This window comes from Populus euphratica, unplaced genomic scaffold (genome assembly GCF_000495115.2).
Source record: "Populus euphratica unplaced genomic scaffold, PopEup_1.0 scaffold268.1, whole genome shotgun sequence".
In the NCBI taxonomy this organism is placed as follows: Eukaryota; Viridiplantae; Streptophyta; class Magnoliopsida; order Malpighiales; family Salicaceae; genus Populus; species Populus euphratica.
In genome coordinates this window covers 177,927-193,181 of record NW_011500025.1, presented here as the reverse complement: position 1 = coordinate 193,181, position 15,255 = coordinate 177,927, and the positions used below count along the sequence as shown (strand labels likewise).

The 15,255-nt window shown below is 36.3% G+C and overlaps 2 protein-coding genes across 10 annotated transcripts in view; both read right to left on the bottom strand.

The window, feature by feature from the left end:
- LOC105142114 (FAD/NAD(P)-binding oxidoreductase family protein) overlaps positions 1–5,696 on the bottom strand; it is a 7,196-nt gene extending 1,500 nt beyond the window's left edge. For 4 of the 5 annotated variants that reach the window (XR_845509.1, XR_845510.1, XM_011049589.1 and 1 more), the window contains exons 1-8: positions 5,373–5,696; positions 4,507–4,730; positions 3,905–4,015; positions 2,686–2,739; positions 1,786–2,073; positions 897–1,088; positions 657–815; positions 285–545 (exon numbers count right to left, since the gene is read on the bottom strand). Coding sequence is in view for 3 of the 5 variants with exons in the window: in XM_011049589.1 (XP_011047891.1) it covers positions 285–545; positions 657–815; positions 897–1,088; positions 1,786–2,073; positions 2,686–2,739; positions 3,905–4,015; positions 4,507–4,730; positions 5,373–5,532 (1,449 nt within the window). In the remaining 2 variants the exon portion in view is untranslated. The remainder of the gene's footprint in view (positions 1–284; positions 546–656; positions 816–896; positions 1,089–1,785; positions 2,074–2,685; positions 2,740–3,904; positions 4,016–4,506; positions 4,731–5,372) is intronic. The other variant, XM_011049590.1, reaches the window with a different exon arrangement.
- A 1,385-nt stretch (positions 5,697–7,081) lies between these two features.
- LOC105142111 (regulator of nonsense transcripts UPF3-like) lies at positions 7,082–14,965 on the bottom strand. 5 transcript variants are annotated; one of them, XM_011049581.1, is made up of 15 exons: positions 14,529–14,965; positions 13,434–13,540; positions 13,212–13,307; positions 12,999–13,097; positions 12,578–12,657; positions 11,788–11,895; positions 10,911–11,055; positions 10,373–10,446; positions 9,409–9,856; positions 9,066–9,164; positions 8,895–8,930; positions 8,772–8,854; positions 8,621–8,672; positions 8,337–8,346; positions 7,082–7,792 (listed from the first exon to the last, which is right to left on the bottom strand). In XM_011049581.1, the coding sequence occupies exons 1-13, from the start codon at positions 14,669–14,671 to the stop codon at positions 8,634–8,636; spliced, it is 1,557 nt and encodes a 518-aa protein (XP_011047883.1). In that variant the 5' UTR covers positions 14,672–14,965; the 3' UTR covers positions 7,082–7,792; positions 8,337–8,346; positions 8,621–8,633. The 5 variants fall into 5 exon arrangements, with proteins under 5 accessions (XP_011047883.1, XP_011047886.1, XP_011047885.1 ...); XM_011049584.1 differs by having other exon boundaries at positions 9,409–9,835; XM_011049583.1 differs by having other exon boundaries at positions 10,373–10,443.
- Between the last annotated feature and the right edge of the window lie 290 nt (positions 14,966–15,255).

Here is a 15,255-nt window from a genome sequence, read left to right as displayed (position 1 = left end):
CAGGAATATAAGATCATCAGCAGCGGGAGTAACTTCATTTTTCATTGATCTCTAACAATAGCTTGGCTCAAGTTTTGTTTTTTGAAGAAGTCTAGTGATGAATCAATCAGTGAAACCAAACATGATAAAGTGAAAATATGTAACTATTAATCAACTAAATGAATGACTCCAACCAAATTAATGGCTACAGGTGCTGTTCAGCTTCAACGAACCTCTAATGAGATCATCATGAAAAGGCAGCATAAGCAGTCAATGATGGGATAAGTCAGTTACTGCAGGCATACCTCTGACCGCTCAGCTTTGAGTTGTTTGTACTTGGCACTTCTACGATCGAGTCCTTCCCACAATTCAAAAGGCTCAGTTCCTGGTGTGTAAGCGTGTAATAGATGTTTTCCAGGGGGTGCTAAATCTGGACTAAGCACGCTAGGAACAGATATCAAGACAACATTTTGATCTGCATCGACTCCTCCACTCCAATCATTAACAACGATGTGATGAATCCCCAAGTCTTTTTTTATACACTGATCAGTAAAGCAATTTGAAAATGAAAGATGAAAGATGACGATATCAGTATTGCGGCTTAAAGCTGTAAACTAGAAAAGAAAGGAAATAAGAATAAAAATAGAATTTGAATAATACAAAATTTATATCCTCACCTCTGCATCAAAACCCAAATGGAGATGCATGAATGATTCACACTGAGGTGTTGTGTTGATCCTGTCCAGATAAGACTTTGGAAGAACTTCCTTGGGCACCAGATTTGAAGTGTCCCACATAGATGCATTGCTGATTACAGCCTTTTTAGCACGTATAAACTGCAGGATACAAGTATAGAGGTGTTGATACGATAGGTTCTTGTTTAGCAATCAATTCACGTAACAGTTCAATCTACTCACTTGACCGCTTCTTAGCTTGACTCCAGTGGCTCTATTGTTTTCGACAACAATCTCTTCTACATGACTTCTTAGAGAAAGCCGTCCACCAAACTTTTCCAGTCCTCTGACAAGGGCATCAACTAAGGCCCCAGTTCCATGAAGAGGGTACTCAAGACTGCAGCCTGGCTTATACCATTCTGCAAACATGTAAATCTGAAACAAAGAGGAAAAAAAGGCAAGTTATCATCATATCGGATTGGAAAAAGAAGAGTATATCATAACTTTTTTCTACAGAAACAAGCCTTGAAAAATTGGAGAAGGAAAATGAACATGTTATTAATTATAAAAAGAGCAAATCTATCATGAATTTATTAAGATGTAATAAAAAGAAATGAGGGAGATGACCATTTTTAATTTCCAAATAAGCAGTTGAGCTGTTAATGGTCCTAGACTCTTAAAAGACATCTTGCATAATTGCTGAATTCATCCAGAAAATCAACACATCAAGATCATGTAACTTTGTATGTGCAGTTGCGACACAAGAATTTGTATCATGTCACCCAAGCATGCGCAGCTGCTCCCCAAATAACTGTTCTACCACACTAAATTGAAAATCAATGGGAAAACAGTCTTTTGCATAGGAAAGATCAAAGGAGAACTTCTCTATGAAGGTAGTGCACATGCTCGACGCCACTAGCGTTTTTGCTTCAAGTTAGAGCTATTAATGACATGTACATGTTCAAACAAATGGTACAATCTCCCACAGGAAATCATGAAGTAAATGATTAGTTACCATCTCTGCTGAGAGTATACCATGGTTTAAGAACATGGTTTTTTCTGCATCCCATCTAGAAGAAGTCTCAAAGAATTTCTGTGGAAAATATCAGAAATTAAATCATGAAATAGTTACCATCTCTGCTGAGAGTATACCATTAGATTTCACCCCTGCAAGAAGGAATGCCAGAAGGTCCACCCAGTTTCTTATAAAAGGGTCTTTCAGCTCCAATGAGTCAATGATTTCTGAGAAAGGCCTAAGAAGCTTTGTAGCACCTAAAGCTCCCTGAGGTCCCATCTGCAGAAAGGATTTCAATAGAGAGGGTGCATATCTAGCTGCAGCGGTGGAAAGAACACCAAAATCACCTCGAATAGATAAAGGAGGAAGAGCCATTGCAGCAGAAGAAAGTGGAAGTATCGCATCCTGCGATAGAATTGCATTTAGCATTTAAAGATATTGATCAACAACAGGTGGCTAGATGGTTGTGAAGCAGTTGATATGGAACCATACTATTTACTTGTGAAATGTTTATAAGCAAAAAAATATAGCAACCCCATTAGCTCATCTCTGAATAACTGGTTTTGCATGCAGTGATCAGACAAAAATATCATGTACCAGATATATGTTTCCAGAGAGCAAAATCCTTGGAGAAAAACTACATTAAAAAAACCCGCTTTGAGCAATGCATGAAGTAGCTGCTCTGAAGGAAGAAACTTGCTCCCGAGAGTCACAGGTCCCAAACTACACAACGGCACAAAAAAATGGTTTTGAAGTTTGGAAACTTCGGGAAAATAGTGTTACAAATGTATTTCTTTCTTCCTTTCTGATCTTTTACATTACATTTTCAAGATAAGTTAAGAACCATGCAAACTCAGATGACTGATATCCTCAAAGAATGCATTCAGCTTGATGGTTAATTCTTGTGAGCAAAAACTACTGGTATACATACATACTATATAGTATGAAATCTCAGCAACATAAATCTTAGTAATGGAACATGTATTCATTAAGGGGAGGAAAACTGGCACAACTCACAAGAAGCTTTTTCCACTCTTGCACTGCATTGGGACCTGCATACTTCTCAAGGTCCTGGAGGAAAAGGTAAAAGAGTCCAATTGAGCAAAAACTTATTCGAATGAATAGAGAGTACTTGGTGCTTACCCAAAGTGAAATCATCATAGAAATATGAGATGTGAGAAGAGCACAGAACTTGAGGAATGCCAATCAGAATGCAAATATACATGGATGATGAGTTGCTAGTCAGATTAATTGCTGTTCTTTATATTTTTATGTCCATCTTCACAACAATTGGTTTCATGAACGCAACAATTCAATCACTTGACGAGTGTATATGGCAAGCCAGGAATAGTTTCTTCACATTTCAGCAATGGCATCAAGGCATCAAAGCATCAATCGGGATTTATGTAATTTGTTTTTGTCTTTTTCTTGAAGAAAAGCTTCGACTGCAACTGTACATCCCTACTTAATTTAGTTTCCTAAAACACTTAAAAAGGTCACTTGGAATGATACAAGACAGATTCAGCAACCAAAAACAGCTACCCAAGGGGAATGCTTTATGGTATATGACTTACTAGGAAAAGGTCATTCGAAGAACATAAAAAAGGTGGGATCATCCATAACATTTACATATAACTAACATCCTTTGTCATGGCCATTTATTGCATGGTCGAATGTTCAACTTATAGCATAACGAAAAACCAACTCTCACCATCCTTGTTCTAACACCAATATCTACATGTTTGCTAAGGTTTTTCTATTGTTTATTCATTTATTTTGAGGTCATGCTGGACAATACCATGTCAGAAACACTAGCCGTCAATGTGCAATCATCAAAGCCTTCAGTGCAACATAAAGAAAAGAATGGTGATTATTGAGTTCAGTCAACCAAATATGCAGAATCAAAGTCCCATGCAAATTTAATCAATACCCATGTCATCCTGATCTGATACAATGTCAAACGCACCAAAACTGCAGCTATCATCTGTAATTGATTAAAGATGCTGCTGAGTGATGTCAGGTTCCATTTGTTTCTGGATGGATTAGTTGTTCCACATAATTTATATTCCCCCACCTCTCTCCTGTTCTTACATTGAATCGACAGTGTGCATATTTTAAACAAGTTGCACTCGTTGCATGCACAAAACAGATCAAAGATGCAACTCATAAAGAAACAGGACACATGAGATACCTGAAATGGGACTGCAATCTTAACATGGTAATGATCAAAACCTACCTTGTAAAATTCTGTGGGGCCGATGCGTGACAGGAATTCACCTTCAGGTACGTAAACCATCCAAGAGTCATAATTCACACATGGAATTGATTCACCCAGAGCATCCAGAACCTGAAAATCATATGAAGATATGCATTAAACAAAGATGATTATTATTGTTTTTCAAGAAGATAAAAAGGTCAGAGCACCATTCAAGAAAAACGATCTTTATCAGTAAGAACATCAGAGAAAGCGGCTTGACACCTGAAGTCAGTAACGAATTAAATAATAGAACTAGTAAACAAACAATTTGCTTGGACTCTACAAGCTAGAGTAAGCAGTAATCAATTCTTGCCTAGAGGAAAATTCCAAAAGTCAGGATTATAACAAATCATTAACTACTTCAAAAAAAAGTGACCGAATCATTTGATAAAATCAGATCATATCTAGTAATTAATATGACTCAAAGTTCATGCATATTTCTCCTTGTCAACTCTATGATTTTATGTGAACATAGTGCTTGGAATCCGGCAACAGTATTTATCATGAAGCAGCAGCATGATCAATTTACTAGCAACAGGAAAACGTAAATAACAACAAAGAAAAATGGAAAGAAGAAATACCTGTGCAAGGGGATTTGCCTGAGGACCTCTTGATTGAAAACCAGAAAACAATGATGGACCAGAATCAAACTTATAGCCTTTTATCTCAAAAGAATGAGCAGCACCCCCAGGGCGATCATGACTTTCCAATACAAGAACATCCTGCTCGTATCTAGCTAGAAGTCCTGCACAACAAAGCCCACCAATACCACTCCCAATAACAACAACATCGGCCTCTGGCTTCCCTGCACAGGATTTTGCAATTGTAGCAGAAGTTCAAGCATCCAGACAAGGTAAAACGAACAAAAGTTCGTGCAAGTGTTGTAACTTCAAATGTAGTCTAATCATGCTAAAAGGATCAATGAGATTCTTGCCCGTGAGTATATATATGCAAACAAAGAATGTGATAATTACATGTAATCTGAAACCAACCACTTCAAAAGAACAAGAGGAAGGGACCACAAGAACCTGAGTCAAGGCAGCGAATGAGCGCAAATGAGTCTCTTTGTCCAAGAACATGGTAGAGATGAATGAAAATGACGATGCATATGTATAATATGTTTTTTCACTCCTTTTCTTCTATTTCAAATCCCCTACCTCCTAGGTTCGGAAACCCAAAAGACAGCCATTGATGAATCATTTCAAGCTATAAAGCTATCAACCAGATGATCATAGTGCATACTGGCAGCCCAAAGTAGTGGGTTGGATATTAAATTGTTTGCTGAATTCTAAATGACAAAGTCAGAGTCTGTTAATCCTTTAGTAGGCGTCATAGCGTAAGTCACAAGAAACACAGCCACCAAAAAACGGAAGAAACCACAAAAGCAAGTGCCAAGAAGAAATAGAGCTGTACTCTGTGTGTGTGTGTGAGAGAGAGAGAGAGAGACCTGGGAAGGGTTTGTAATCATTGACAAGGAGAGAGCCGACGGAAGAGGGGCTTTGAGCGCTGGAGGTTGTTCGCGCGAAAACTGGTTTCTTGAGAGTAGGAGGGGATTCAGAGTTGAAGGAGAGAAAGTGGGATCGGTTGGGGAAGACAGAGAATGTCATTTCGGGAGCTCTCTAAGGATAGACTTGGACTGATCAATAAGAAGCCATTGTCCTTAAACTAAAGAACCTCTCTGTCTGTCTCTGGCCATACAGACGAAAATCCATCTATCCTTTTCTAAGGCTCTCTTTTCTTGAATTTGAGACTATCCACGTCACTAACCTGTTCCCATCTCTCAATATCTGGTGGTGCGCATATTAAAGGATTGCTTTCTCAACTGGACACCCGCCCTCCTCTTCTGCCCGTGTGCTGATAGCTGTTTTTTTTTTTTTTTTAAATGCCCGTGTGCTGATAGCTGTTTTTTTTTTTAAAAAAAAATATAATACCTATTGGAATTTAAAATATTTTTTATTTAAAAATTTATTAAAATCATATTTTTTATTTTTAAAAAAATTATTTTAAAATCAACACATTAAAAATATTTAAAAATATAATAATTTTTTTATAAAAAATATTTAAAATTTAAGGAAAAGTAGCTTCAACAGCTTTTCTAAAAACTTCCTTAATTTAGCCTTTCCAACTTTCTTTTTAAAATTTTTTATTTTCAGTTTTGAATTATTTAATATATTGATATTAAAAAAATAAAAAATATTATTTTAATATATTTCCTAACAACAAAACATTTTTTAAAAAAAAACATTTCACCAGACTCCTAACCATGCCTTTAAATTTTAAATTAAACAATAGAAATCAGTATAATTTGATAAATTTCAATGCCAAAAATTAGATCACTAGTTGAAGAAAATATAGTAGTAAATGATTTTTTAGTAAATATAGTAACAATTATTTTTAAAAATATATTTTTATTCAAAAATATATTTAAATAATATATTTTTATTTTTAAAAATTATTTTTATATCAACATATCAAAATAATTCAAAAATATAAATAAATTTTTTTTTTTTAAATCAATATCTAACTAGTTAAAAGGGCATGTTCTCTTTTTTTTAAAGACTAATACAGTACAAACTAGTTCAAAAATATTCTTTTGTGCTGGATGAAACAAAAATCATAAAATTAAGAGAACACAAATTTATCTATTTGAAAAAAGAACAGAATGAATCAAAATTTGATAAAAATAAAGACAGGTTAAACGTCCTCCAAGATAGATTAGCGATTTAGGTTTTTTTTTCAAAACAAGTAATGTTTTCCATGAATTTTCAAACATGTTAAGACCTACGAGTAGGATTTGAAAAGGTGAACTTGAATAAAATCTCTCCATTTAGGTTTTGACTCCCAACCCTGAAGAGAGAACCAAACGCCCGAAGAGGCATCTTCAAATACAGTAATCCATTGCTTGAGAAGCCCTGAAAAAATGCAGACTTGTGATGACATAATGATAGAGCACATGAACAGGAGATATACAAAAAGACATCAGTGAAAATCCCATTGCACTGCGCCTACATTTACCGCCTCATATTCTCCCCATGTGCCATCACCACACAGGACCACTTGTTCATCAGGCAATGAGCAGTGACCTGTTGAAACTTAAACAAACATTAAGGCATACAGCATATTCTCAATGGGTATGAAAACCATTGAAAGCCATCATGTTGTAAGAAGGCAACTTTCCATTTCAGCCTAATAACACCGTCATCAACACAGCCATAACATGCACCAATTAGTTCCTACCAGTTACAATATTCATCCACACTATTAACCGATCGCTCAAATCCATTCACAACATACCAAGTTTTTTGCAAAAGACCCACATTTGCTTCTCTTCTACAAGAACCGGAGTATAGGAAGCCCTACAAAATAACAGGGGCGATACACAAATGCTCACGAAAAGCGTATAGCAGACTGCTTAATGAGACATATAACAACTAAAGGAATCCTGGTTGCAACTATTTGCAGTGGATATATATACAGTTTAACTTAAGAGATCCACCTATAGAAGTAGAGAATATCCCGATATCCAATCAATGGCAAGAATGAGGACACAAATGGCTGCTCTGTTGAGTAGAACCCAGTAAGGGGACACCCTGGCAAAAACTGTGGTCTTATGTACGATAATAACAACGGTATCTTTTTCTCCTTTTCTCCCATTCCGAGCCGTCTTTGACCTGAGATCGGGATTTCATCAACCCAAGTATTCATTACATCAATACCTGCATCATTGATGTCCACTTTGAATTTTCTTCTAGGTTTCCAAAAGAAAAACCTTCTCCACTGCTGATACTTCACACCTGATCATCTGTCTAACAGAAAGGGACAGCCTCCAGCATACAGCAACTGCATGCTCCAAAATTTCACTGATACACTGCCGAAGTAATGCGAGACAGTGAAACATCATCAACTCAGCAAAAGGCCTATGCAGGAATAGACGTGATATCCACCAGCTAAAGCAAAAGGCTGCTTTGTAATGAAAGAAATAGATGCAGATGACCACTGAATTTAAATATACGACAGTGATGAATTTTACATCTATTATCTAATGTATAAAACCATAATCAAAATGTTTGCAGACTTCTATATCAACACATTCAACAAGATTAATTGCCCTTGACAACCTTAATGCAAATACAACATGATTTTAGATCCCCAACATCCATCCTTTCATATGTCAAGAGTACCAATTATCAAACCAGCCAAATGTTGATAATCATTGGTCTGAATGGCCAAGCATGTCAATAGGAACTACGAAGATGCAGACTCAAAAGAGGGAAGAGAAAGAGATAAGATGAGAAGAGGAAGAGATACCAGTTCTTTTTCTTGGAAGGATTTTTTTTGTTCTTTGGAAGGAAGGAAGAAGAATTAAAATTGCTATTTCAAATTCACAGTCCCTTTATCTTGCTTTGGACTATAACATTCCATTTCTTCTTCTCAGACAAACAAGAACAAAAAACAAATTCCAACCACACCTGTTCCTTCACCCTCCCTACATCTAACCCTCCTTCCAGGTTCCTCCAACCAGTTTCATTCTCAGCTTATATAACAGCAGCAGAGAGGCCACAAGATTTATGGTAAAGATAACAGCAGCAGAGAGGCCACAAGATTTACGGTAAAGGTTGTAGCAGTGTCATCATGAGTGTTTTTGAGTTAAAAGAAGACATGCCAAATATTTAAGCAGAAAAAGAATTGACTTACCATTTCAAAAACACTAGGAACCAGAACTGGACTTCTGAACCCAGACTTGCTTCTGTAAATTCAGTGAGCAGACCTTCAACATATCAGTAAACAAGAAAGAAATGCAGAAAATGGCAACGAGGTTTAGCGTCCAAAAATCAAGTGTAAGCACCTCATGGGACCCATAACCAGAAGCACCACCTCTTTTAACAGTCTTCCCCTCAACAGTGGACCCATCAGCATCCCTCACAGGATTTCCCCTCAACAGTGGACCCATCAGCATCCTTCACAGGATGTGGTGGTCCCCGACGACCAGAATGTTTCTGTGATCCTGCATAAAATCAAGCATCTGAGTTGAAACATGCAACTCGTATTAATGATTAACATATGTGCATTGGCATATAGATGCTGAAGCAACAAATAAGTTCAATGTCCAAACCAAAAAAAATAAAATAAAAAATCTAACCATTATCTAAAGAAGAATGATTACTCCGCCCACTTCCAAGTGCTTTTACTTCTCCGCTCCTCAAATTTAAGGTGTCCACTTTAACATCTCCATGGTTTACTACAAGATAAAAAAACAGAAGAGTTATTAAAACAAATCACTCAAGTGTACAATATCCTGCTGCTGAAAGTTTTTTCTTCTTCAAATGGCTGAGGTTTTTTGGCAAATGTTGCCATATGCTATCTTGTATTATGAGAGTACAATAAACAATAATTTGACCTTGTTACTGCAATTGCAAGGAACCCAGATGAGCCCAATATCACTACTCTGAACATATTTAGGCTGAAGATCAATAATAGCTTACCTTGTGAAGAATCAAACCCTGACTGTGTAGATAGAGATGCAGATGATGACAAGGACTCATCACTTGCACAGGATCCCTCTGATCTGCGGAGAGTCCACACTACACGATCAGGTCTATCTTTATTTCTGGTTCGCCTTTCCTGCTTCTCATTTGGAAAACCATGCAAATCATTCGCAACAGCCTGGTCATCTGGTGTTCCATTTGCATCCTTCAAAACCAATGTATGTGGGGGCCGAGGAGGACGCTTGTCCTTTTCTAGATTTGAGGTTTGCATCTGTGGCTCAGACTGGACTCCAGAGGATTGAATTCGACGCGAATCCTTGTGTAAGAGTATGCTTTTGATTACCCTTCCAGAGGATTCATGCCGCTGGCTCTTTAATGCGGTCGAACTAATGATATTTCTATCAGATGTTGATATGCTCTGTTGCTGGGATGTGATGCCAGTAACCTGCAGAATTTATAACCATGAGAAGCATTGTTTCAAAAATAACTAAAGCCTGTCATGGTAATCATGATAAAACAAATGACAGAAGAGGCAAAGAGTCATTTAACAATCAAACACAACCATGCATGAATTAGTGCAGGAAACAGAAAATAAATACATTCCTAAACTACTCAGTCAGGATACGGGAAAGAAAATCAGTTCACATCATTTTGATCAGCATTGGATAAGTATTGTTATTTCAATCAAGAGCAACCCAGAATCATTCTGGGCCACTTCATTTGACACAATCCAACTGCAGCCAAATTAGTTGGAGAGCATCCATCCAAGAAGGATCTCTTGCATTAGCTTATTTTTTGTGCCTCTATTAAAAAAAAAAAACTCTTTCCTCTCTCTTGCACCATTTTCCAGGACGAGGGGGCAAGGAGCATTGCAAACATTAAGCATGCTTTCTCCATCCATAGCGTGTTATATGCCAATTGAATCACTAAAAAGGGAGGAGAAGAGAAATGGAAGGCTCACCAGTGAAATCTCCTTCTCTTTCCCTTTCAGAAGCAGGATTTTCTTCTTCCCGGTATCAGTAATTCCAGAAACTGCTGGAATAAAAAATTGATAACAAACCATGCTTAATGACAGCACTGATAATAAAAGTATATTAAAATAAAAGGGAAAAAGCATAAAAAATACACATGTAATCTAAGATAAAAGACCCATTTAAATATCTAATGATTATTAAAAGCAGATTTTTGAAATATGAATGACAGAGTAGGGAACATGTTCTCTTCCATGAAGAGTTGCATGATAACCAGCAGCTTTTTCTTCCAAAAAGAAAACAAGATACTCAGAAAGATCAAGAACAAAAAATTACAATTTTATATGAAAGAGAATGAAGAGTGCTTCACCCAAAAAACTAAATCGAGTGTTACTGCATTCCCTCAAATTGAGAAGAAGCTGAATGCAACTTGTAAGAGCATACAGGTTTAAAACCATAAAACAGGCAAGAGCTTAGTAGCCAGTCTAAGCATCATTGAAAACCTAAAAATTCAGTTTCACATCATACCAGTTTCCTCTTCTGATACTTCAGTCCCAGATCCAGAACCTAAAGTTACAGCTTTAGATAGTCGCCGATCATCTAGCTTGGGAACCTGCGCATAAATTGATTTCTCTTTTCCACTTGTGCCTTTCGCAGTGTCCCTTAAGACATACTGCCCATTAGACAGGGGAAAGTATTAATAATTTAAAAAATATAACATCTCACTATTCACTAACTATGGCTTCTAGATGATTACACAAACTTAAAATAGGACATCTAAAAGCATGCATTTGAGGATCAAAGGACAGAAAAATGGAATGGAATCCTTCAACAAACAAAGCAACAAGTTCCAAGCAAGAAACAACCAGCAAACTTCTACCAGCTTGTATTTTATTATTTACAGGTAATTAATACCAAGATATTTTCTAATAGAAAACATAAACAGTCACATACAATTCATGGTTTTGATCGAGAAAACAAGCACATAGAGCAACATTTCCACCTTTCCATGTTCAATTTTCTGTAAAGTGTTTTCCCTATTCCTCGCATTTTACAATTTCTGGTGAACACATGACAGATTCAAGGCAGCATCTTCAACTAGCAGAGCATTTCAGAACAGTAGCTCAGAAAATACCAAAGAAACAAGACATCAGATGTTCACCATCTTTTAAACACCACAACAATGACTAATTTAAGCTTCAACCACTTGCAAAGCTTGTTTAAATCATCATGACCCATTTAATAATTTATCAAGTGTTGCTAAGGGATGCAGAATGTACCAGGCTCAAAATTCTATTGAAAGAAAATCATTTAAATCACAGACAACATCCAAGCTAGTAAAATAACTTCAGAAAAACATTCCCCTATGTGGCTTCAAGAATAAAACATCATTATAAACATGTACCATTGTTGTCGAACCTCTCTTCTTCTCAGAACCTCGTTTTGATGAGGAAGAGCTCGGACTTCCACTGCCACCAGCCCTTCTGCTTGGTTTCCCATTGGACAAAATCCTCTGTCACCAAAATCAGAATTACTTTATATTGTTATAGTTACAAATAAGATAACCAGTCGAACAAAGAAAAATTTGCAAAGCAAACAGACACACAATCAGGAAAAACACATCAAATCAAATCAGTTTCACAAATTTAAACTCATCTGAAACCATGAAACAAGAGCAAAGACCTGTGTGCATCACTCTATGAAAAGATATTCTTACAGCAATGCTAATTCCAGATTTCAGCTACTTTCACCATGCCTTTATTTATAACTGCAGCAAGGAGTATAAATGGTACATATTTTTTAAACATTAGCATCTGAACTAACACAAGGACTAATCTCTTAGCTAACAGGCTAATTTCCCAGTGTGAATACAATGAAAATACTGGGAAATTAGCCAACCCCAAGTTCAAGCTAAGGCATTTTTTTAGTTTTGCATTACAGTTGTCTTTTTTTTTTTTCCTGAAATAAAGTCATTGCTACTAGAATCCAAGAAAAAAATTGTCCAATTGAAGTAATCATACATACCAAATGAATCCAATGTAAATTAATTTATAGTAATTAACAAAAATCTGTTCTAAATTCACTTAAACTACAGCTATTCTCAATAGCACATAAATTGAGATAAAAAAAAAATGCAGCTTCAAATTAATTGATGATGTTCACATCAGTCATAAATATTCAATTTCAAACAATACCCGAGGTCCACTCTTAGCAGCTCTTTTCTGTCGAATAAAGTCCATTAAAGGGGTAACAATGGGAGCATCTTTTGCAACACCTGTAGATACATCATGGGAAAAAAAAAGGCAAGATTAAATGAAAAATGATATCCAATGCAAACAATCCAATCATTCATTTCCCCCCTATTTCTAGTACTATAATTTCAAAGTGCTGCATTCCAAGATCTTTGTGACTAACTAATATCAAGCAAGATTACATGAAAAATGATATTCAATTCAAACAGTCCAATCATTCATTTTTCCCCAGTTAAAGGGAAAAACATCAAGCAAGATTAAAAGAAAAATTATCTCCAATTTAAACAATCCAATCATTCATTTTTTTCCCTATTTCTAGTACTATAATTTCAAAATGCCACATTCCAAGATCTTTGTGACTAACCAGCTCTTTCAGCTTCTCTTCTCTCCAACTGTATTTCAGCACTTGGAAGATTCTCAACAGGCTTTGCAATAAATTCAAGGAACTCCAAATACTCAGGATCTATATGTCAACAAGGAAATGATTGTATTTACAGATATCAAAGTGATGGCATATTAAGTTCACTTGGAACAAATATTCTTCAATTTCATTCCACAAAAAAAAAAAAACAAATACCTTTCAATATGGTGCCTTCACGACCATCTTTCTTAGACCACTGCTTTGGGACATGCTGTGAAGGAGCATACTCGACAATAGCTTTAAACTGAGTGCCTAAACAATAGATGAAATAATAAGTTAAGAAAAGTTTATCTGACATCAGATCCTGCAATGACAAACCATGGTTTAAATACAGAGATATTTGTATATGGCAGCAAGATTTAAGTATTCAAGATTTACCTTTCTCATTAACAAATAGGTGGCCGTTAAAGAACTCAGCAAAGTCAATAACATCGTCAGGCCTTTTAAAGTCAATATAGGCTCTAGAACAGGATTGATGCTTCTGGCTGGGAAACAATTTTAAGAAACAACCAGAAGGAAATACTATCAATCACACACTTCACTGAAAACACGAATTTGGGTTGAAACCATCTATCTTCACATGAATCAAACAAGATTTTGAAAAGGAAGCTATAAAACAGTCAAAAGGAGAAATACCATAACTAAAATTACATTCGTGAATCAAAATGTTTCATTAATTCTCCAATGCTGGTTACCCATGAAGAGGGAATACTAAAAACAGTTACAGCCTATATTCAATTTGAAACTATCTTTAGACAGAATAAGAAAAAAAATAGCTACTTGCACCACATTCTACTGTTAGGAGAAAAACAAACTCCTTCATGCTAAGGTAATACAAACATCACAATCAAACAAAGGAAACACCAGTTAAAGAGTATGAACGACCAACAACCAGAGAGAGACACCAGTTAAAGGGTTGGCAAAAAACCCTAGCATTCTCTGTTTTTCCTGGTTTGATTCAACAAAGACAATCAACTCTGAAATTCTAAAACATTAAAACAAACACCCAGAAGCGTCTTGTTCTAAAAATCAGTTGATTGTCCATTAAGGCTCCAACCCATTCAGCCATTTCAGATTCCCCGTGCTTCTGAAAACAACTTCAATTCAAGCCAGCAATAACTCTTGTAATTGGATGTAATTCTGAGCCATCTCAGTGTCTTTAATTCCAAATTCGCACCCATTCAAGTTTCCAACTCCCCCATCCACAACAGTTGCCTAAGATTCATAAAGCAACAACCTATTTTAAAATATCAAGCTCATCCAACTTCATTCAAAGTAACCATCAAACCCTACCTTACACGGATCATGGTTAATATAACAAAACATGAGCAGAACTGCCTCACGCACACAGAAACCCTAATTTAATCTAAGCTTTGCATGCACAGAAAACCCTAGACCACACTACATGAAACTAAAATGTCAGATAAAACCCTAAATCAGGTAAAATAAAATAAAAAACAAGAAAACCCTAACCTGCTCTTGCCAGGACGAAAGGAGAGCCAGTTGTAACGGCCAGAGAAAGCAAGGTCGATTTGCTCGACGAACATCGGCTGAGAAACCCCCGGTGGCAAGTGGCGGACCACCACTTTGGTCTTGTCAGACTGACCAACCTTCATGACGAAAAGAAAAACAAAGGAACAGAAACAAACCCTAGAAATCTAAAATCACCGAATCGAAAAAGGAAAAAACTCAGTTGGCTTGCAAATTGGTTTAAAAAGGTCGTAAATTAGTGTGAGATTACATCTTAATCGAGTTCAAATCGCATCGATCGAGGGGGATTACGCGCCCTGATTTTGAGATCGAGCCCTAATCGCCATGCAGTAGGACTGGTAAAGCGGTAAAGAAAGACTGTCGTCCGCGTGTTGTGTGCGGATTGAGAATTTGAGAGAGAAAGGAAGAGGAAAAGGGGGTTGGTGTGTCTATATATATATACTTCACGCAAAATTTCCTTCTTGGGTTCATAGGTAACCGACCCGGTCCGGGGCTGTTCTAATATTCGGGTTGTTTATTTGTTGGGTTAGTCTGGGTTGTGGATCTCAAAAATCAAATAAAAAAATTTAAATTAAATCAAATAAAAAAATCTCAGATTATTTTTTTACTTTTTCTTTTTCTTTTTTGTCTAGTAATATTCTCTCTCATCTCTCAAATTTTATAATTGAAGTTAAAAGAAAAAAGAAACAAGAAATTGACAACCTTAATA